Below are 21,814 nucleotides of genomic sequence, written 5' to 3'. Positions count from 1 at the left end.
CTTTTAATGTTAAATAAGATGTATATCAGAAAATTCCTTTTTTAAATGTTAAACCTTTACTTTTAATGTTAAACAAGATGTATATCAGAAGATTCCTTTTTTTAAATGTTGAACCTTTACTTTTAATGTTAAATAAGATGTATATCAGGAGATTTCTTTTTTTTAAATGTTGAACCTTTACTTTTAATGTTAAACAAGATGTATATCAGAAGATTCCTTTTTTTAAATGTTGAACCTTTACTTTTAATGTTAAATAAGATGTATATCAGGAGATTTCTTTTTTTAAATGTTAAACCTTTACTTTTAATGTTAAATAAGATGTATATCAGAAAATTCCTTTTTTAAATGTTAAACCTTTACTTTTAATGTTAAATAAGATGTATATCAGAAGATTCCTTTTTTTAAATGTTGAACCTTTACTTTTAATGTTAAATAAGATGTATATCAGAAAATTCCTTTTTTTAAATGTTGAACCTTTACTTTTAATGTTAAACAAGATGTATAACAGAAGATTCCTTTTTTTAAATGTTGAACCTTTACTTTTAATGTTAAATAAGATGTATATCAGAAAATTCCTTTTTTTAAATGTTGAACCTTTACTTTTAATGTTAAACAAGATGTATAACAGAAGATTCCTTTTTTTAAATGTTGAACCTTTACTTTTAATGTTAAATAAGATGTATATCAGAAAATTCCTTTTTTTAAATGTTGAACCTTTACTTTTAATGTTAAATAAGATGTATATCAGAAGATTCCTTTTTTAAATGTTAAACCTTTACTTTTAATGTTAAATAAGATGTATATCAGAAGATTCCTTTTTTAAATGTTGAACCTTTACTTTTAATGTTAAACAAGATGTATAACAGAAGATTCCTTTTTTTAAATGTTGAACCTTTACTTTTAATGTTAAATAAGATGTATATCAGAAGATTCCTTTTTTAAATGTTGAACCTTTACTTTTAATGTTAAATAAGATGTATATCAGGAGATTTCTTTTTTAAATGTTGAACCTTTACTTTTAATGTTAAACAAGATGTATAACAGAAGATTCCTTTTTTAAATGTTGAACCTTTACTTTTAATGTTAAACAAGATGTATAACAGAAGATTCCTTTTTTAAATGTTGAACCTTTACTTTTAATGTTAAATAAGATGTATATCAGGAGATTTCTTTTTTAAATGTTAAACCTTTACTTTTAATGTTAAATAAGATGTATATCAGAAGATTCCTTTTTTAAATGTTGAACCTTTACTTTTAATGTTAAACAAGATGTATAACAGAAGATTCCTTTTTTAAATGTTGAACCTTTACTTTTAATGTTAAATAAGATGTATATCAGGAGATTCCTTTTTTTAAATGTTGAACCTTTACTTTTAATGTTAAATAAGATGTAATATTCTCTCTCTTGCATGACATTATCATTTCATAAAAGGTTTTATTACTTACTTATTATGACAACCAAATAGTGATTACATAAGTTCTGTATTTACTATTGTATATATCCTGCGCCACTTGTTGAATTATGTACCACAAAGTATTTTTATATATAATGTTTTTGTTTGAGATGTTTTCTTTTTCTTGTTTCTTGGTAGATAATATGAGTTTTGTCCTTCCATAGAATTCTAGTGTTAAGTGATATGGTTGGTGCAATTATTGGTCGAGCAGGAAATACGATAAGACAAATAACTCAACAGTCAAGAGCAAGGTAAGAAATTATATTTACAACACAGCATGGATAGGCGAATAGCTAATCATTTGTTTTCCAAAGACCTACAGTCTAGTAAATTAATTTTGTTAAAGAACTGAGTGTAAAAGGAAACGAAATAGCTGTAATTTTCACAAAAGATCAAATTATATAAGAATCTAAAATATTAGCAAAACTCATACAAACCTAATGTATGGAATTTAGTTATGGTTTCTACATTCAAGTTCTAAAGTAATTTGTAATTTCTGTCTTGTTTTACATGAATATGATAATTTATATAAAAATCTTTTTCTTAAAGTTTTGTTTTTAAAATAAATGCAACAAGATATAGTAATTATTTAACTTGGGTATATTAACTCTAATGAGTTATCGGAAGTTAAACTTGGGTAGATTAACTCTAATGAGTTATCAGAAGTTAAACTTAAGTAGATTAACTTTAAGGAGTTATCTAAAGTTCAACTTATGTAAATTAACTTTAACGAGTTATCGAAAGTTCAACTTATGTAGATTAACTTTAACGAGTTATCGAAAGTTCAACTTATGTAGATTAATTTTAATGAGTTATCGAAAGTTCAACTTATGTAGATTAACTTTAATGAGTTATTGGAAGTTAAACTTGGGTAGATTAACTTTAATGAGTTATCAGATTTAAACTTAGGTAGATTAACCAAAGAATAACAGTGAAAGTTGAAATTGATTTCTATTTTTGTGAGTGTTGAACCAACAGATTCTAGATATTCACTTCCTTCAGTGAATGTTTTTCTTCTGAACTCTAAAATCATATGACATATTCCTAGCTCTAAAGGGATTTTATGTATGTCCATAGAAGTGAAAGAGTTGAGGCTATATTGTTTTCAGTATAATAGGTTATTCACACCAGGTTCAAAGTAAATTGAAATTGTTTGTTGGAAAAGGGTTTGAAAAAAACCCCAAAAAACTACAGTTGGTTGCTTTTTATTGTTGCAGGATGTCGAATACACAACTCAGTTTCAAAAATTAATATAGTGAGGTTTTAATTTATGTGAGTTTTGTAAAACTACAAATTAAAGTATGAAAATCTGTTCAAGATTTAGAAAAGTAAAACCACAGAACAAAATGCCAAAACTGTAAATAGCAGTAATTGCTTGTATTGCTTGATTCATGTGATATAATTCAATGTTTTGTGTTGAGGACAGCAGAATGAAAAATGTTGTTTTTATTTGAATGCTAGAGTTGATGTTCATCGGAAAGAAAATGCAGGATCTCTAGAAAAAGTAAGTGTCAAGGTGTTACAGCTCTAATGAACCTAAGTGTTAAGGTGTTACAGCTCTAATGAACCTAAGTGTCAAGGTGTTACAGCTCTAATGAACCTAAGTAAGTGTCAAGGTGTTACAGCTCTAATGAACCTAAGTAAGTGTCAAGGTGTTACAGCTCTAATGAACCTAAGTGTCAAGGTATTACAGCTCTAATGAACCTAAGTGTTAAGGTGTTACAGCTCTAATGAACCTAAGTAAGTGTCAAGGTGTTACAGCTCTAATGAACCTAAGTAAGTGTCAAGGTGTTACAGCTCTAATGAACCTAAGTAAGTGTCAAGGTGTTACAGCTCTAATGAACCTAAGTAAGTGTCAAGGTGTTACAGCTCTAATGAACCTAAGTAAGTGTCAAGGTGTTACAGCTCTAATGAACCTAAGTAAGTGTCAAGGTGTTACAGCTCTAATGAACCTAAGTAAGTGTCAAGGTGTTACAGCTCTAATGAACCTAAGTAAGTGTCGAGGTGTTACAGTTCTAATGAACCTAAGTAAGTGTCGAGGTGTTACAGTTCTAATGAACCTAAGTAAGTGTCAAGGTACTAGATCCCCCAGTGGACCAAATGATTTAGAATATCAAATGCGTAACCAAAATGTTTTGAACTTTTTTCTCTCTGTTTTTGGTAAAATACATTTCTTACTACCAGATGAAATGTCCCTACATTTTTTTTAGATTGCTAACTAATCTGTAGCTCATGTTTTTAAGAGGATGCATCAATATATATATATATAACACATTAATACAGAATTTTGGTTGTCCTGTTCTTTAAACTAAGATGAAATTATTGAATAAATAAATTAAAAATAAAGAGTGAATTGAAGTTCTTTAAGTTGGCTCTTATCATTTATATATCTATCAAGATGTTTCTTAAACTCACCCTTTCGGTGTGGATTCCTGTACGTGGTGAGGGGACCTCCCAGGGAAGGTTCTGTTCTATCTGGTTACCTTCTCTGGGATATAAACATCCACCCACGTGTTTGCCGTGCGTGGCAACCCGTGAAGGGGAGGAGAGGATCCTGGTGCTTGAGGGGTCCAACCCTAACACACCACTTTGGCCTCGAATTCCTGTAGACGGGCGGCCTTTGGGTGGTCCCCCCTTGGGTCATTCGGCTGGTCCACTTGGGTTAGAGTCAACCAATAACAGTGTTGGAAGTTCTCAATGGGTGTTGTGGACATTGTGCCTGATGCTGGTGTTTGGGTATAGTGCTCACGAAACCCTGGCGTTGCTGCATTGTCCTTGCGTGACTTTGTAGTGCATCCCCTTGTAGGGCTCCATGGTGGGTGGGGTCAGTGGGTACCAAAATTTTTTCTTTTTCCTACGGATCCTCTAAAAAATTTAAATAAAATTGTAAAAAAACAGTCAATGGGTAAGCGACAACGTCTTGAATACTCAGAACAGCAATCTTCAACATCAGTAACACACGTACCTCATTTTCTTATATTACATTCTCTTTCAGAAAAGCCTTTAGGGCAAATGTCCCCTTTTTTTATTCAAAAGGGACTAGAGGGACTTGCTGGCTCTCCAAAATCAGTAAAGAAACTTCAATCTGGTGACATATTGGTTGAAACATCCACATCCCAACACAGTGAACTCCTCTTGAATTCAAAGGCAATTGGGGATATACCTATTGAGGTTACACCCCATGCTACCTTGAATTCTTCACGAGGAGTTATTGTTGAAAGGATTTGAAGAACGTTCCCAGTCAGAGATTCTGCTGGTCTCTCCACTCAAGGAGTTTCTGCAGTGAGGCATCTCCACTGCAAAGATGGAGTTACACTGCCAACAACTACTCGTTTTAACATTTACTTCACCACGTGCACCTGCCACCATCAAGGCAGGTTATCTCATTGCAGGGTTCAGCCATACATACCAAACCCTCTTCGATGTTTCCAATGTCAGAGATTCGGCCACTCAAAGACATCTTGTCGTGGTTCCCTTAAATGTGCTCATTGTGGAGGCAAGGACCACGATGCCTATGACTGTGACATGAACCCACATTGTGTAAACTGCAATGGTTCTCACCCCTCTTACTTTCATTCTTGCCCAAAATGGTTGGAGGAAAAAGAGGTGCAGCGTTTGAAAACGACACATAACATTAGTTATCCTGAGGCTCGGAAATTGCTGTCCACAACTCCATCTCGGACATATGCTGCTGCACTTCATTCCACAACTACAGTGGGAGTGCAGACAGGTCTCTCTGTGCCTCCAAGAGAATCGTTTTCAAAACAAATGAAAAGCCTTTTGACCTCCGTGGTTAAAAAGGTTGATGAATCGACTTCCACACCCATCTCTGTTCCTCCCATACCTTCCAACAAACCTCAAGATCCACGTCCTTCAGTTCCAAATACAGGCATTTCTTCTGATACATCTTTTCCTCCCACCACAAGAGACAAAACAATTATTCGTTTGTGTCCTCAGTCACTGGATTCCCCTTCCAATAACAAAAACCTGCCCACCCGACCCAGAGCAGGATCCATGGAGGTTGATAGACCTCCTACGACTAAAGACAGTAAAGAAAAAAACGTGGTCGCAAACCGAATGGCTCTCCAGCCACTTCACCTACCCGTTCTTAAAAATGGCCACCTTGATACAATGGAACTGTCGAGGTTTACGTTCTAATCTGGATGATATCAAAATGCTGATTGCTTCCTACCATCCTGTTTGTCTTTCTTTACAAGAAACATTTCTCAAAACTGCTGCTACTGTCTCCATTCGGCAGTTTTCTCTGTACAGAAATGACAGGTTGTGTGATGGTCGAGTACATGGAGGGGTGGCACTGTTGGTTGATCAACACGTGCCCACCCTGTCTTTGTCACTCAACACACCCTTGGAGGCTGTAACCATCCGTGTTTCCTTGGGTCATACCATCACTGTTTGTTCTCTGTACCTGTCCCCTGGAAAAACATATGATCAATCAGATCTTGATGCTCTCATTGAACAATTGCCATCTCCATTTCTAATCCTAGGGGATTTTAATGAACATCATCCCCTCTGGGGAAGTGCTATTATTGATGGGAGGGGCCGATCTGTAGAGCGGATGCTCTCTGATCACAATCTTTCTCTTTTCAATACTGGTTCTTCCACTTACTTTCATGCACCTGGTCAGTCCTTTACCGCTACTGATCTCTCAGTTTGCTCCCCTTCATTATTCTCCCATTTTTCATGGAGGGTTGACAGTAATCCACTAGGCAGTGATCATTTTCCGATCCTTTTGAGAGAGACTGGCGTGGTCGATGCCACCTACCCACGTGCCCGGTGGAAGCTGGATCAGGCAGACTGGTCCAATTTCACTGCTCTCGCAGAACTTGATCCTGCCATCGTAAATCAGCCATCAATAGACGACTGTGTAGCAGCGGTAACTGACTGTATTACACATGCAGCTGCTCAGTGTATTCCTAAAACCTTGACACGTTTTCCACGATATCCTCGTCCGTGGTGGAATCCTGCTTGCCACTTAGCATGGAAGGCTCAAAAGCGGGCCTGGGATACTTTTCGTAGATATCCCACACTTTTAAACTGGGTTGCTTTCCAACGGGCCCGTGCACATGCTAGGTGGGTAAGACGTCAAAGCCAGAAGGAATCTTGGATTAAGTTTACAACCAGCATATCTTCTACCACCAGTTCCAAGATCATATGGAACAGGATTCGAAAGGTTAATGGGCACTACAATTCTGTCCCCCTTTCGATCTTACTCTCTGATGGTCAGGAGGTAACTGATGTTCGGAACATCGCTAACACTCTAGGTGAAAGCTATTGCCGGGTATCTAGAACTTCTGCTTGTTCCTCCACCTTCCTGGCCATCAAGACTCGGGCAGAGCGATCACCTCTTTCCTTTCAAACTGACTGTTTCTTTGACTATAATTGTCCCTTTACCCTGGTGGAACTAAAAATGGCCCTTCATCGGTCTGCCAGTACGTCTGTTGGACCTGATGATATTCATTATGACATGCTGCACCATCTATCTCCTGCTTCTCTTGATGTCCTTCTGATTGTTTTCAACCGGATCTGGCAGGAGAATGTTTTTCCTGATGCCTGGCGCCAGGCTATTATTTTACCTTTCTCTAAGCCAGGGAAAGATCCCAAGATTCCTTCAAACTACCGTCCAATTGCTTTGAAGAGCTGTCTCTGTAAGACATTAGAAAGGATGGTTAATGCTCGTCTTGTTTGGTTCCTTGAACCAAACAACCTCCTCTCGCCCACCCAGTGTGGGTTCCGTCAACAGCACTCCACCACGACCACCTACTTCATCTTGAAACATCTATCAGAGAAGCCTTTCTCAACCGCCAACATCTTGTATCAATATTCTTTGACATAGAGAGAAGGCTTACGACACAACATGGAGGTATGGCCTTTTGCGAGACCTCCATACATATGGGTTACGTGGCCATCTACCCATGTTTATTAAAAAATTTTTAATGGACAGGAGATTCCAAGTTCGTGTGGGTTTGACACTTTCCCATTCTTTTGTACAGGAACTTGGAGTCCATCAAGGCTGTGTATTGAGTGTTACACTCTTCAGTATAAAGATAAATGCCATCACTGAACAACTCCCTCTCACTGTTGCGAATGGGCTGTATGTCGACGACTTTCACATCTCATGTCAGTCGTCAAACATGAGATATATTGAGCGGCAACTACAAACCGCCCTCAATTGTGTATGGAAGTGGACTCTGGTGAACGGCTTTAATTTCTCTCTCTCCAAAACCGTGTGCATGCACTTTTGGCGTCGACGGGGGTATTCACCCTGATCCTGAACTTCATATCGGTGAAGTTTTGCTGCCAGTGGTCCCGGAGACCAAGTTCTTGGGGCTTATCTTTGATCGTAAACTGACCTTTATACCACACTTAAAGCAGCTTTGGGTCAAATGCACAAGAGCACTGAACATCCTCTGTGTTCTCTTTTCTACCAGTTGGGGGGCAGATCGCTGTTCAATGTTAAAGGTATATCGTGCTCTTATTAGATCGAAACTTCGATTATGGATCAATGGTCTATGGCTCTGCCAGATTCCTCGGCCTTAAAGATGTTGGACCCCATTCATCACCAAGGACTTCGACTCTGCACTGGGGCTTTCCGTACCTCTCCAGTTCAAAGTGTATACATTGAATCTCATGAACCTTCTCTACACCTTCGCCGTTTGCAACTATCTTTACAATGTACTTCGAAAATTCATTCCTTACCAAAGCATCCCACCTGGAAATGTGTTTTCCTTCCTCGGTGGGCAGTACTTTTTCAGAAAAGACGATCTGTCACTGCTCCCTTAGGCCTTCGCATCCGGGCGCAATTGGATGAATTGGGTCTGTCCTTGGATAACATTGCAGATTCCACAGGTCGGCCCATCCCATCATGGCTTATTACAGCCCCCAGATGTGACTTTTCTTTCAGTCACCTAAAAAAGGCAGATACTCCAGATTGGAAGTATCATCTTATATTCAATGAATACCTTTCAAACAATCATTCAGTTCCCATTTATACAGATGGTTCCAAATCAGGTAATTCAGTGGGCTCTGCTATGGTTTGCTATGGGTCAATAGTTGCATGCAGAATCCCTTCTACAGCTTCTGTGTTCACTGCTGAACTGTATGCCATATCTCTTGCCCTGGATCATATTGCAGCTGAGCAGTACTCCAACTGCACTATTTATACTGATTCGCTTAGTTCTATACTTGCCTTGGAATCGCTACACCTTAGCTCACATCCTTTTCTCCCTGATATTCGAAACCGATTGGCCCATTTCTCATTAGCAGCTACTTCAATCCAGTTTTTTCTGGATACCAGGCCATGTTGGTATTCGTGGGAACGAGCTTGCAGACATGGCAGCTAAATATGTCTGCTTCAGCACCATCACTCCTATGCCTATTCCGTACATGGACTATGGTGTTGTCTTCAAGGCTCGGCTCCGTGCCAGCTGGCAGTCCACTTGGAGTGAGCAACGCGACAACAAACTTTTTCAAATCAAACCCAAAATTGGCCATCTAGCTTCCATAAAGTTCGGAAGGAGGAAGTTGTTCTCACTAGGCTACGCATTGGTCACAGTTTTTTAACTCATTGTTTTCTTTTATCAGGAACTGATGCACCAATGTGTAGTTTGTGTAACACTCAAATCACTATCAGCCACATTTTACTTTCTTGCCATCGTTACAATTCTCAACGACGGCAATATTTTAAACATATTTTTTCCCAGGGTCAGTCTGTAACATTAGACAGAGTTATTGGTGATGGTGACTCTGTCCACCTTGATAATGTTTTTAATTTTTTAATGAGATTAATCTTTTTAATCTCATTTAAGTGTTGCATATTTATTCATTACACCTTTTTAATTGTGGTTCCTTTTTTACAGTTTTAATCTCTCTCATTCAATTTGACATTGGACAATGGCCAGAACATTAAATAACTCGACACCAGGACTGGAAAGGCCAACTTCAGGTGACTAACGCTACTGCTTGAACTATCCGTTTGAACTACTCGTTAGTCGTCCTGGCGAGTTGTTATTATACTTTTGCTGCATATCATTTCACACTTTTACTACTTAACTTTTTAGTACTGGCCATATTGACTCATAACCTGGAACCAGGACTGGAAAGACCAACTTCAGGTGACTGACGGTGGTTTTTATACTTACCTGTTAGTCTTCCTGACGGGTTATGATCATTACCATTCTGCTACAGGTAGTTCTTTACAACTTTGTTGACTGGATGTCAACATTGGTTTTTACGCCATTTTCTGTTTTAATTGCCGTTTGCTTTTATCTTCAATTACTTTTACAAATTTTACTCCATTTACTTGACTTTTATCTTTTTACTGGACATTTGGCTACTCATTATTAAGATTTTGTGGAGTGTCTCTTAAAACTTTTATTCTTTTACATTTTGATAATAGCTGCTATGACACATAACCCGGAACTAGGACTGGAAAGGCCAACTTCAGATGATTGACGGTGGTTCTTGAACTTACCTGTTAGTCTTCATGGCAGGTTATGATCATTACCTTTTTGCTAGAGTAAATACCTTACAACTTCTTATACTCTGCCTTCTATCTTAACATTGTAGACTAGGTGTCAACATTGGTTTTATACTTTTTTGTTTTACCTTCATTTCCATTTATATCTATTACTACATTTATTTATTTATTTTTTTTTTTTTTTACCAAATGTCTGGCGCAGATAGCCTCGCTGCTTTGTGCCATAAAACACTAAATCAATCAATCAACTTAAACTCACTTAAATTTACTGTCTCCACAACATCTGAATACAACTCATTTCAAAGGCCAACCACCCTGTTAGAAAAATGAAACTTAGCTGAAGATAACATACCAAAATTTGTGTTCCTACTGATCTCACTGTCAAATGTAAAAGATGATGTGCCAGCACTATCAGTTCTTTTTAAACACCTCAACCCTAACTCTTCCATTTTACAATAAAAAAGCAATTTCAGAAACTTTGACCTATCCTCACATAACAACCTGTCCATCCCAGGCACCATCATAGGAGCTTTCTTTGAACCCTTTCCAACAATTCAGTGTCGTTTTTATAGGTAAGGAACGTGAGGCTGAAAACAGTATTCCAGGTTTGACTTAACCACTAACCTATACAATGAAATCATAACCTCTTTAGACTTGTGTTCAATATTTCTGTAGATACCAGCAAAAATCCTGTTGTTTCTATGGTGATGTGGATTGTTTCAAAGTTTATAAAACAATAAAACAAATTATATAGTGGCATGTGATCAGAATTTATTAAAGTTTGTGATGCAACCCATCAACAACCACCAGTAAAAATTCAACCATCTGGTCTTTTACATTATTATGGTAAAAATACTTAACAAATTGAAGAAGTCTATGAAAAAAAAAATATTAAACAATCACTTATTTCTGTGTTTTTAAAAAAAGTAAACCATGAAATTTTGTTTTAGAAAAATAAAACTGTTTCCTTTTAATTTTTATTAATCTAGAAATTTTTATTTTGTATACACACTCAGTTTTGACTTGTTCATACATTTGTTCATTTTGTGTATTTAAATTCTATTGTGTTGATTAAAGCAGTCAACTTTGCACTATAAATGGTACAAAACCACTAGAGATTATTTTTGAAAAAATGTCCCAAGCTTTTAAAACAGTATTACTTTTCCCTTTTTATTAAACTTCCTCATGTAATGTTCTAATTTGTGTTGGAGATTAATTTATATCTACAGTTACAATTTATTCTCAATAAATACATTTGTGTATTTGTACTATTTCAATAATCTGACATTGTAGGCCTAGTTTGTTAAATTCAAACTCTCTAAACCTAAATATGCTTACCTGATATTTTTCGACTGAGAAGTATTCCTGGGGTTTTGATATGGGGGTTATATACGGCACAGATATTGTCATCTGAATGTTGTGGCTTTTTTGTAGTTTTTCCGAAACTTGGTGTTGGATTTCTATTAATAATACCACATCCATTCTCTTGAAATGCATGATTAATTCTAATTTTGTGCTTCCCTGTTCTGAACTTTAGGATGTTAAAGATTATAATGCCTTCTTTCCAAAACTAATGTCCGTTGAAGTTTCTTCATCAGTATTACTATAAACAAGATCTCAAGAAATAAATTTACAGTTGGAGAAATGGAAGGCATGGTAACATGAATTAAATGTTAGGCTTAACCAAGAATGCTGAAATATCATTTGGAGAAATGAATGCAAGCTTAGGAGTGTGTGTAGGAACATGATATTTATAATACACACACAATTGTCAGAGCTAAAACAGAAATTGTTGATTAACTTACAAAACATACAAGCTTACTTGTTCAATAATTTGGGTTTTATGTGATTGAATATCATTATTATTTCATTTTGGTAAAACTGTAGATTTCAGAGCTGGGTTCAAATTTGTGTGTGATTCTACAAAACATTCCTGCAGTCTTAAGAGTTGTGGGTGTGTAATAAGAGTGACAGTCAGTCCCTTAGTACGTGTGTGGCTAGGCACAATATATCAGCTGCTTTCACTGTAGTTAGTAGTTCTAAATTAGTAATGATGGAAGTTAGGCTTAACATATTTGCTATTTCTTCATATTCTTGAATATAAATTAATATCCATTTCATTAAATAGCTTGATATTGGTTAGTTAAAAGATTGGGAATGATCCTTCACAAAGAATGTTCTAGTAAAATTATTGTGTAACATTTCTTTACTGTGAAATGCAACTTTTGTTGATCAGTGCACAAGATTGGAAAAAATATACTGATAGAAACCAATTAATAAGGGTTTTGCAGTGCTGAGAAACATCTGGTAAAAGTTGTTCATGTTTCCATCATGTTAAGTAAACCTATAATCATTGTTTTTCTAACCTACAGTTTCTGTAATAGCTTTTTGTTCCATTTAAAATTTTTCTTTTTTTCTTTGATTTTCCTTAACTATTTTTGTATTTTTCATGAAAACAAAAATCAAGTGATAATACACAAATTATTAATTTCATATAAAATGTATATTTGGTTTCTTTATTCAAGTTTTAAAAGTTTTAATATTTGTTAATATTCATATTTTATTTTACCATCAATATTTGGATGAAATTATTGCAAGTACACATGAATGTTCAGTAAGATTTGTTCTTTATGATATCAAACTAGTGAGTTGAGAATTTGAAGCTTGTGTTAAAACTAAATAATTTTCTCAGTCTTTCTCATTGAAAAGACTTTGGTCCAGTGTTATTTAGTGATACGTCTGTTTGTGAAATGTCTGAACAACTTCATTAACTTTTTCTTTTCAAATCTTTAAATTCAGGTAATTACTGTATATGGCAACCCAGAAAACTGTTCCTTAGCATGTGAAAAAATTTTGGAGGTAATGCGGCAAGAAGCTGAAAACACTAACCGCAGGTAAGTTGTGATTTTTGAGGCCCGGTATGGCCTGATAATTAGGGAGTTTGACTTGCACTTTGCAGATCCCAGGTTCAAATCCCTATAACCAAACTTGCTCGTACTTTTCGTTGGGAAGCAGTTACATGACTGTCAGTCAGTCAATCCCACTGTTCATTGGTTAACGAGTGGCCTAAGAGTTGGCAGTGGGTGACGTTTGCTGTCTTCCCTCTATCGTTACTAAATTAGGGATGACTACTGTAGAAAGCCTCATGTAGTAAACATTCCCTTTTTTCTAATGGTGCCAGTGAAACCTTGGATGAATTTGAAAGGTTTAAACTGTGCCAGAACTGTGTTTTTGAAAGCAGAATTGTGATTTATAAATCATTTCCGATCAGAGTCACAGGATCATTCAGTGTGGATTTTTTTGTACGTGTGTAATTCTGAAATAGAAAGCTGTTAAAACTGGATGCAAAACTATTTCAATACTAGCAATACCAGACAAGATAATTATGCATGATATATCATCAGTTGAAGAAGGAATCTAAAAATGTTACTTCATTCATCATACTTAAGATGAATCATGGATTTACTGTGAATTGAAATAAATTTTAAGTTTAGACTGGGACATGTCACTCAGAAGCTGGTAGTAACACTAATACTTGTGGAAAGTAGCAGTGATTCTTGATTTTTCGGTTGAATGTGTTCTGATATCTGGTTGAAAGTTAGTGTAATGTTGTATTTAAATGTGTTCTGATATGTGGTTGAAAGTGAGTGTAATGTTGTGTTTCAATGTGTTCTGATATCTGATTAAACATGAGTGTAATGTTGTGTTTCAGTGTGTTCTGATATCTGGTTGAAAGTGAGTGTAATGTTGTGTTTCAATGTGTTCTAATATCTGGTTGAAAGTGAGTGTAATGTTGTGTTTCAATGTGTTCTGATATCTGGATAAAAGTGAGTGTAATGTTGTGTTTCAATGTGTTCAGATATCTGGTTAAAAGTGAGTGTAATGTTGTGTTTCAACGTGTTCAGATATCTGGTTGAAAGTGAGTGTAATGTTGTGTTTCAACGTGTTCTGATATCTGGTTGAAAGTGAGTGTAATGTTGTGTTTCAGTGTGTTCTGATATCTGGTTAAAAGTGAGTGTAATGTTGTGTTTCAATGTGTTCAGATATCTGGTTGAAAGTGAGTGTAATGTTGTGTTTCAATGTGTTCTGATATCTGGTGGAAAGTGAGTGTAATGTTATGTTTCAATGTGTTCTGATATCTGATTAAACATGAGTGTAATGTTGTGTTTCAGTGTGTTCTGATATCTGGTTGAAAGTGAGTGTAATGTTGTGTTTCAATGTGTTCTAATATCTGGTTGAAAGTGAGTGTAATGTTGTGTTTCAATGTGTTCTGATATCTGGATAAAAGTGAGTGTAATGTTGTGTTTCAATGTGTTCAGATATCTGGTTAAAAGTGAGTGTAATGTTGTGTTTCAATGTGTTCAGATATCTGGTTGAAAGTGAGTGTAATGTTGTGTTTCAATGTGTTCTGATATCTGGTTAAAAGTGAGTGTAATGTTGTGTTTCAATGTGTTCAGATATCTGGTTGAAAGTGAGTGTAATGTTGTGTTTCAATGTGTTCTGATATCTGGTGGAAAGTGAGTGTAATGTTATGTTTCAATGTGTTCTGATATCTGATTAAACATGAGTGTAATGTTGTGTTTCAGTGTGTTCTGATATCTGGTTGAAAGTGAGTGTAATGTTGTGTTTCAATGTGTTCTAATATCTGGTTGAAAGTGAGTGTAATGTTGTGTTTCAATGTGTTCTGATATCTGGATAAAAGTGAGTGTAATGTTGTGTTTCAATGTGTTCAGATATCTGGTTAAAAGTGAGTGTAATGTTGTGTTTCAATGTGTTCAGATATCTGGTTGAAAGTGAGTGTAATGTTGTGTTTCAATGTGTTCTGATATCTGGTGGAAGGTGAGTGTAATGTTGTGTTTCAATGTGTTCTGATATCTGGTGGAAGGTGAGTGTAATGTTGTGTTTCAATGTGTTCTGATATCTGGTTGAAAGTGAGTGTAATGTTGTGTTTCAATGTGTTCTGATATCTGGTTGAAAGTGAGTGTAATGTTGTGTTTCAACGTGTTCAGATATCTGGTTGAAAGTGAGTGTAATGTTGTGTTTCAATGTGTTCAGATATCTGGTTAAACGTGAGTGTAATGTTATGTTTCAATGTGTTCAGATATCTGGTTAAACGTGAGTGTAATGTTGTGTTTCAATGTGTTCTGATATCTGGTTGAAAGTGAGTGTAATGTTGTGTTTCAATGTGTTCTGATATCTGGTTGAAAGTGAGTGTAATGTTGTGTTTCAACGTGTTCTGATATCTGGTTGAAAGTGAGTGTAATGTTGTGTTTCAATGTGTTCTGATATCTGGTTGAAAGTGAGTGTAATGTTGTGTTTCAAAGTGTTCTGATATCTGGTTGAAAGTGAGTGTAATGTTGTGTTTCAAAGTGTTCTGATATCTGGTTGAAAGTGAGTGTAATGTTGTGTTTCAACGTGTTCTGATATCTGGTTTTAAAGTGAGTGTAATGTTGTGTTTCAACGTGTTCAGATATCTGGTTGAAAGTGAGTGTAATGTTGTGTTTCAACGTGTTCAGATATCTGGTTGAAAGTGAGTGTAATGTTGTGTTTCAACGTGTTCTGATATCTGGTTGAAAGTGAGTGTAATGTTGTGTTTCAACGTGTTCAGATATCTGGTTGAAAGTGAGTGTAATGTTGTGTTTCAACGTGTTCTGATATCTGGTTGAAAGTGAGTGTAATGTTGTGTTTCAACGTGTTCAGATATCTGGTTGAAAGTGAGTGTAATGTTGTGTTTCAACGTGTTCAGATATCTGGTTAAAAGTGAGTGTAATGTTGTGTTTCAACGTGTTCTGATATCTGGTTGAAAGTGAGTGTAATGTTGTGTTTCAACGTGTTCAGATATCTGGTTGAAAGTGAGTGTAATGTTGTGTTTCAATGTGTTCAGATATCTGGTTGAAAGTGAGTGTAATGTTGTGTTTCAATGTGTTCTGATATCTGGTGGAAAGTGAGTGTAATGTTATGTTTCAATGTGTTCTGATATCTGATTAAACATGAGTGTAATGTTGTGTTTCAGTGTGTTCTGATATCTGATTAAACATGAGTGTAATGTTGTGTTTCAATGTGTTCTGATATCTGGTTGAAAGTGAGTGTAATGTTGTGTTTCAATGTGTTCTGATATCTGGTTAAACGTGAGTGTAATGTTATGTTTCAATGTGTTCAGATATCTGGTTAAACGTGAGTGTAATGTTGTGTTTCAATGTGTTCTGATATCTGGTTGAAAGTGAGTGTAATGTTGTGTTTCAACGTGTTCTGATATCTGGTTGAAAGTGAGTGTAATGTTGTGTTTCAACGTGTTCTGATATCTGGTTTTAAAGTGAGTGTAATGTTGTGTTTCAACGTGTTCAGATATCTGGTTGAAAGTGAGTGTAATGTTGTGTTTCAACGTGTTCTGATATCTGGTTGAAAGTGAGTGTAATGTTGTGTTTCAACGTGTTCTGATATCTGGTTGAAAGTGAGTGTAATGTTGTGTTTCAACGTGTTCTGATATCTGATTAAACATGAGTGTAATGTTGTGTTTCAGTGTGTTCTGATATCTGATTAAACATGAGTGTAATGTTGTGTTTCAATGTGTTCTGATATCTGGTTGAAAGTGAGTGTAATGTTGTGTTTCAATGTGTTCTGATATCTGGTTAAACGTGAGTGTAATGTTATGTTTCAATGTGTTCAGATATCTGGTTAAACGTGAGTGTAATGTTGTGTTTCAATGTGTTCTGATATCTGGTTGAAAGTGAGTGTAATGTTGTGTTTCAACGTGTTCTGATATCTGGTTGAAAGTGAGTGTAATGTTGTGTTTCAACGTGTTCTGATATCTGGTTTTAAAGTGAGTGTAATGTTGTGTTTCAACGTGTTCAGATATCTGGTTGAAAGTGAGTGTAATGTTGTGTTTCAACGTGTTCTGATATCTGGTTGAAAGTGAGTGTAATGTTGTGTTTCAACGTGTTCTGATATCTGGTTGAAAGTGAGTGTAATGTTGTGTTTCAACGTGTTCTGATATCTGGTTGAAAGTGAGTGTAATGTTGTGTTTCAACGTGTTCAGATATCTGGTTGAAAGTGAGTGTAATGTTGTGTTTCAACGTGTTCAGATATCTGGTTGAAAGTGAGTGTAATGTTGTGTTTCAACGTGTTCAGATATCTGGTTGAAAGTGAGTGTAATGTTGTGTTTCAACGTGTTCAGATATCTGGTTAAACGTGAGTGTAATGTTATGTTTCAATGTGTTCTGATATCTGGTTTTAAAGTGAGTGTAATGTTGTGTTTCAATGTGTTCTGATATCTGGTTTTAAAGTGAGTGTAATGTTGTGTTTCAACGTGTTCAGATATCTGGTTGAAAGTGAGTGTAATGTTGTGTTTCAACGTGTTCAGATATCTGGTTTTAAAGTGAGTGTAATGTTGTGTTTCAACGTGTTCTGATATCTGGTTGAAAGTGAGTGTAATGTTGTGTTTCAACGTGTTCTGATATCTGATTAAACATGAGTGTAATGTTGTGTTTCAGTGTGTTCTGATATCTGATTAAACATGAGTGTAATGTTGTGTTTCAATGTGTTCTGATATCTGGTTGAAAGTGAGTGTAATGTTGTGTTTCAATGTGTTCTGATATCTGGTTAAACGTGAGTGTAATGTTATGTTTCAATGTGTTCAGATATCTGGTTAAACGTGAGTGTAATGTTGTGTTTCAATGTGTTCTGATATCTGGTTGAAAGTGAGTGTAATGTTGTGTTTCAACGTGTTCTGATATCTGGTTGAAAGTGAGTGTAATGTTGTGTTTCAACGTGTTCTGATATCTGGTTTTAAAGTGAGTGTAATGTTGTGTTTCAACGTGTTCAGATATCTGGTTGAAAGTGAGTGTAATGTTGTGTTTGAACGTGTTCCTGATTGTATCATCTTTCTTTTCCAGTGAAAATCCCTTGAAAATATTGGCACACAATAACCTGATTGGTCGCATTATTGGTAAGAATGGAAACACTATCAAAGGAATAATGGAGAAAACAGACACTAAAATCACCGTTTCTAGGTAATATACCTGTTTATTAGTAAAGTATTGTATTGTATGAAATAATTATGATATATTGAATTGATAATGTTGTTTATAATTTATTCAATAAAACAAATCTCATTTTAATTGTGTTGGCAAAATTATTTGTATATGACTCATTTTTATTTTCTTTCGAATGTGTGTGTGTGTGTGTTATCTTTCTGAGAAAAATGTTGAGAGTCATTTAACAGTTAGGAGTTAAATGAGCTAGTCATCTGACTTCCTGTTTTGTAACAACTAAAAGAAATGTCATCAAAACATTCAGTATTACTCTTGCTTCTGTAGCATTGTGATACGGTGTGATTATATTTTAACACTACCTCTTGGATCATTGACATCTTGCACCGTTCGGTGTTATCTAACATTTCATCATGTTGGTGAGTTCTGCTCTCGGCAGTGGGAACTGGACTAATCCATTTCTAACTGGCTCTTCTGTTGGTAGTTCTATTTGTGTTTCGTTAATAACCTTCTAGGTGTTAAATAATCAAATAGTTGGCTGAGCTAGTTGTTTTCTAGCCAGTTTCTGTGCCTATTGCTTACGTGTTGTAGGTCACTGGGGGCATTTCAGTACCCATACATTTAACTCTTCTCTCTATAGTAGAGTTAATTTTTAGTCACTTAAAGAAAGGAGAACATCAGCCTTTCTCAGCTAGTTTATTTTAAAGCACTGCATTTGTTGTTAAAAGTTACTGAAACTACAGTGGTATGTAGATTGTTTGTTATGAACTAAAATCCTATATTCATCTTCCACAACATCACTAGATAACCAGAACCAGTTCTAATTGGATGTAGATGTAAAAGTAGGTTTAGCAACCTTTGGAGTAAAGGGGGACTAAAAATATGGCAGTTTTCTCTGCAATAATATGAAAGTTTTTCTGTTGTTGTTCAACGTGTAGATAATATGGAAACAAGTGTTAGAAATTTTTACTGCGGCATTACTGTTTTAGTTCTTCATGTGTTGTTAAAGTCTATATTTGTAGACTTACAATTTTATAAAGTTTGACTTCTCTTTGGAGGATTTCCTCTTTCCTCTAAATTTTTTATTTTCTATTTCACAGTAGCATTCATGATGTGAACAGTTTCAACATGGAGCGTATCATTAGTGTCGTGGGGAACTTGGAGAATGTTTGTAAGGCCGAGCAAATGATCAGTGCAAAACTTCGTCAGAGCTATGAAAATGACCTTTCCGCCATGGCTCCCCAAGCATTCATGTTTCCCGGGGTCCACCCAATGGCAATGATGTCCACCATGGGGGCTCCTGGCTATCCCCCTGCTCCCCGTGGTAGTATTTACAACTCTTCTCCTTCCTGCATGCCAGTGAACTATCCTCCAGGACCACCACCATCACAGCACCATGACCCAAACAAGGAACAGGTGTTTTTGTACATTCCTAATGCAGCTGTTGGTGCCATTATAGGCACCGGAGGCTCCAGTATCAGGGACATGATCAGTTCTTCTGGAGCAAGTATTAAGGTATATCTTCGATGAACCAGCTTGATGTTGTGAAGGAAGTTTTAATAAATAAAACTTTGACATTTATTAAACCATTTCATATCTCTCGTTATATTTATTCATTAAAAATTTCATAAACCTACTCTATAACCCAAAATAAACCAATATAAAGGAACGCCTTTATACCTATATTAATATAATAAAAAAAATAAATTATATATTCAAACATCTAACACCGCCCTCTACATTCCGACACTCAGTTACACAACCCCTTTTAAACATGTGGTCAGCTTCCGATCAGTGACCTCTTTCTTTGTGAACCTGACGATGACCAAAGAAGGTCGAAACGTTGTTCGCTCTTCTATGTAAAATATTTTCTCAACCCAAACGAGCCATTTTTACATATACATTTCTCTACGAGTGGGTTTTTTCAACATTGCTGAAAGCTGCTCTGTTAACTGTCCATTAAGGAGAATAAGAAACAAGATTAGTATGTGAATAATAAAACATTTAAAGAATTCATATCAAGATATACATTTTCCCAATGGCCTTGGCTGTAGCCAACTTTGACAGTTAATGTTAGTTTTATACACCACTCTAAAAGAATATATCTTAATATATTTTATTGAAATATTTGAACCAATATGCCTGTGCTATTGTTTTTAGATCCTTAATATAAAGTAGCATATTTTGTGTGTTCGACCTAATGTTCGTGTATATCTCAGGTTGCTCAGCCCGATAAAGACGAACCCCTGGAAAGACAAACAGAACGAAAAGTGACCATAGTGGGAACCCCTGAATCACAGTGGAAGGTAGGTTGAGTGTAGCACTTGACCTGAGTCTGATTTCTATAGATAATAACAGAAATCAACTTTTTGAAATTTTTACCATATTTATGCTGTGGTTTCTCTTCTGAAGCCTCCAAGTGTGTGTGTGTGTGTGTACAGACTCACAATTGTTTGTTTACTGTGCACTTTTGTAATGAAATCATATCATAATTGGAAATGTTTTGTGATTTTCTGGGTAAAAATCTGGTAACTTTGGTTTATTCTGGTAAGTGATATCTTATGATGGGAGAATATGTTCCATCCCCAAGTAGTTCAGGAGAAAATTTGAAGTCTTATGACTCTGTAAGTCATGTTTTGACATCTGTGATGTGTATAGTGCAGATAATCCATTGTTGAGTTTTGTTCTTTATAATAAATAAAATGTACTTTCAACGCATGATTACTGAGAAGTTTCTAAAACCTATAAAAAGTTATAAAATGCCTCATTTATCTGTTACCTTAGAAACCAGTCATTCATGACAAACTGTCATTTCCTGTCACAGGCACAATTTCTGATTTTCAAGAAGGTAAGCTTCGAAGGCTATGCTGGAAGTCAAGATGCTCGTCTCAGGGTCGAAATCTTTGTTCCATCGTCTCAAGTTGGTCGTATTATTGGAAAAGGAGGGCAAACGGTGAGTACTTCTGTTTTTATAAGTTACATTTAGTATTTTGTGTACCAAGTTTTGATCACATCTGCCTGCATCGATTAACCCTTTTACGATGGGCCGCAGACCAAAGGTCACACCATTCTGTTTGTTGACTTGCGTTCAAAATTATATTGAGCTACTATTTTATGAACTTATGTAAATAAGTTTGGAATCAAATTGTAGATTATAATTCAAACTTTAATATTAAATGTGAGGTAATGTCTTCTTTTAAAAGTAAATATTAAAAAAATACACCTAAATATACATTTTAGTGAGTCACATGTTATGATGAATACAGCACTGTTTAAACTATGATGTTTGTGATGTTAAAACACTAAGTCTGTAACTGTTTACAAATTAGGAACTTAATACTTAACGTGTGTGAATGTGTAAACAAACTTGTGTGTATTATAATGAACCTGTAGTGAAAGGGTTAATAGTTTAATAACAACTAAACTTCATAACTAGTGTAGATCTGCTAACTGTAAGCTGTTATGGTTTTATAGTTTTGTATCAGTACTTAGTTGTATGGTCTGTTTTATGACATCCTGTTTTGTACTATAGTTAATATGATACTATATAATGTGTTACAAAACAAATTTTCAAAAATATACTGATAGTTTTATTCTTGGATGGATCTGATGGTTTTACATCTCGGTAATTTTTAAATTTGTTACCTATATAAAGATAACATTTTGGTGGTAGTAAAACCTTTGTTTTGTGTGTGAGTACAAATGTTGATAAACTCTTCTCACTACTGATAATTATTCATTTAAAATAATCAACTGGCTTTGTGTTAGATGTGAACGTTTAACTTGTAATATTTTCTTCCAAGCATGTTTTTATCCAGCTATCTTAATGACTGTTTTAAGTAGGTTCTGAACATTTGGGTACTATTCCTGCTGAC

General features: G+C 35.4%; 1 protein-coding gene across 9 annotated transcripts in view; it reads left to right on the top strand.

The window, feature by feature from the left end:
• Nucleotides 1–21,814, top strand: part of LOC143234441 (insulin-like growth factor 2 mRNA-binding protein 1) — a 75,270-nt gene that overhangs the window by 47,619 nt on the left and 5,837 nt on the right. For 8 of the 9 annotated variants that reach the window (XM_076471827.1, XM_076471830.1, XM_076471826.1 and 5 more), the window contains exons 5-11: nucleotides 1,619–1,705; nucleotides 2,916–2,958; nucleotides 12,751–12,845; nucleotides 17,844–17,960; nucleotides 19,040–19,454; nucleotides 20,159–20,245; nucleotides 20,764–20,892. In XM_076471827.1, coding sequence (XP_076327942.1) covers nucleotides 1,619–1,705; nucleotides 2,916–2,958; nucleotides 12,751–12,845; nucleotides 17,844–17,960; nucleotides 19,040–19,454; nucleotides 20,159–20,245; nucleotides 20,764–20,892 — 973 coding nt within the window. The remainder of the gene's footprint in view (nucleotides 1–1,618; nucleotides 1,706–2,915; nucleotides 2,959–12,750; nucleotides 12,846–17,843; nucleotides 17,961–19,039; nucleotides 19,455–20,158; nucleotides 20,246–20,763; nucleotides 20,893–21,814) is intronic. The other variant, XM_076471825.1, reaches the window with a different exon arrangement.

The sequence above is a fragment of the Tachypleus tridentatus genome, chromosome 12 (assembly GCF_004210375.1).
Source record: "Tachypleus tridentatus isolate NWPU-2018 chromosome 12, ASM421037v1, whole genome shotgun sequence".
Taxonomy (NCBI): Eukaryota; Metazoa; Arthropoda; class Merostomata; order Xiphosura; family Limulidae; genus Tachypleus; species Tachypleus tridentatus.
The sequence above is the reverse complement of the archived record's forward strand: the minus strand, read 5'-3'. Positions and strand labels throughout refer to the sequence as shown.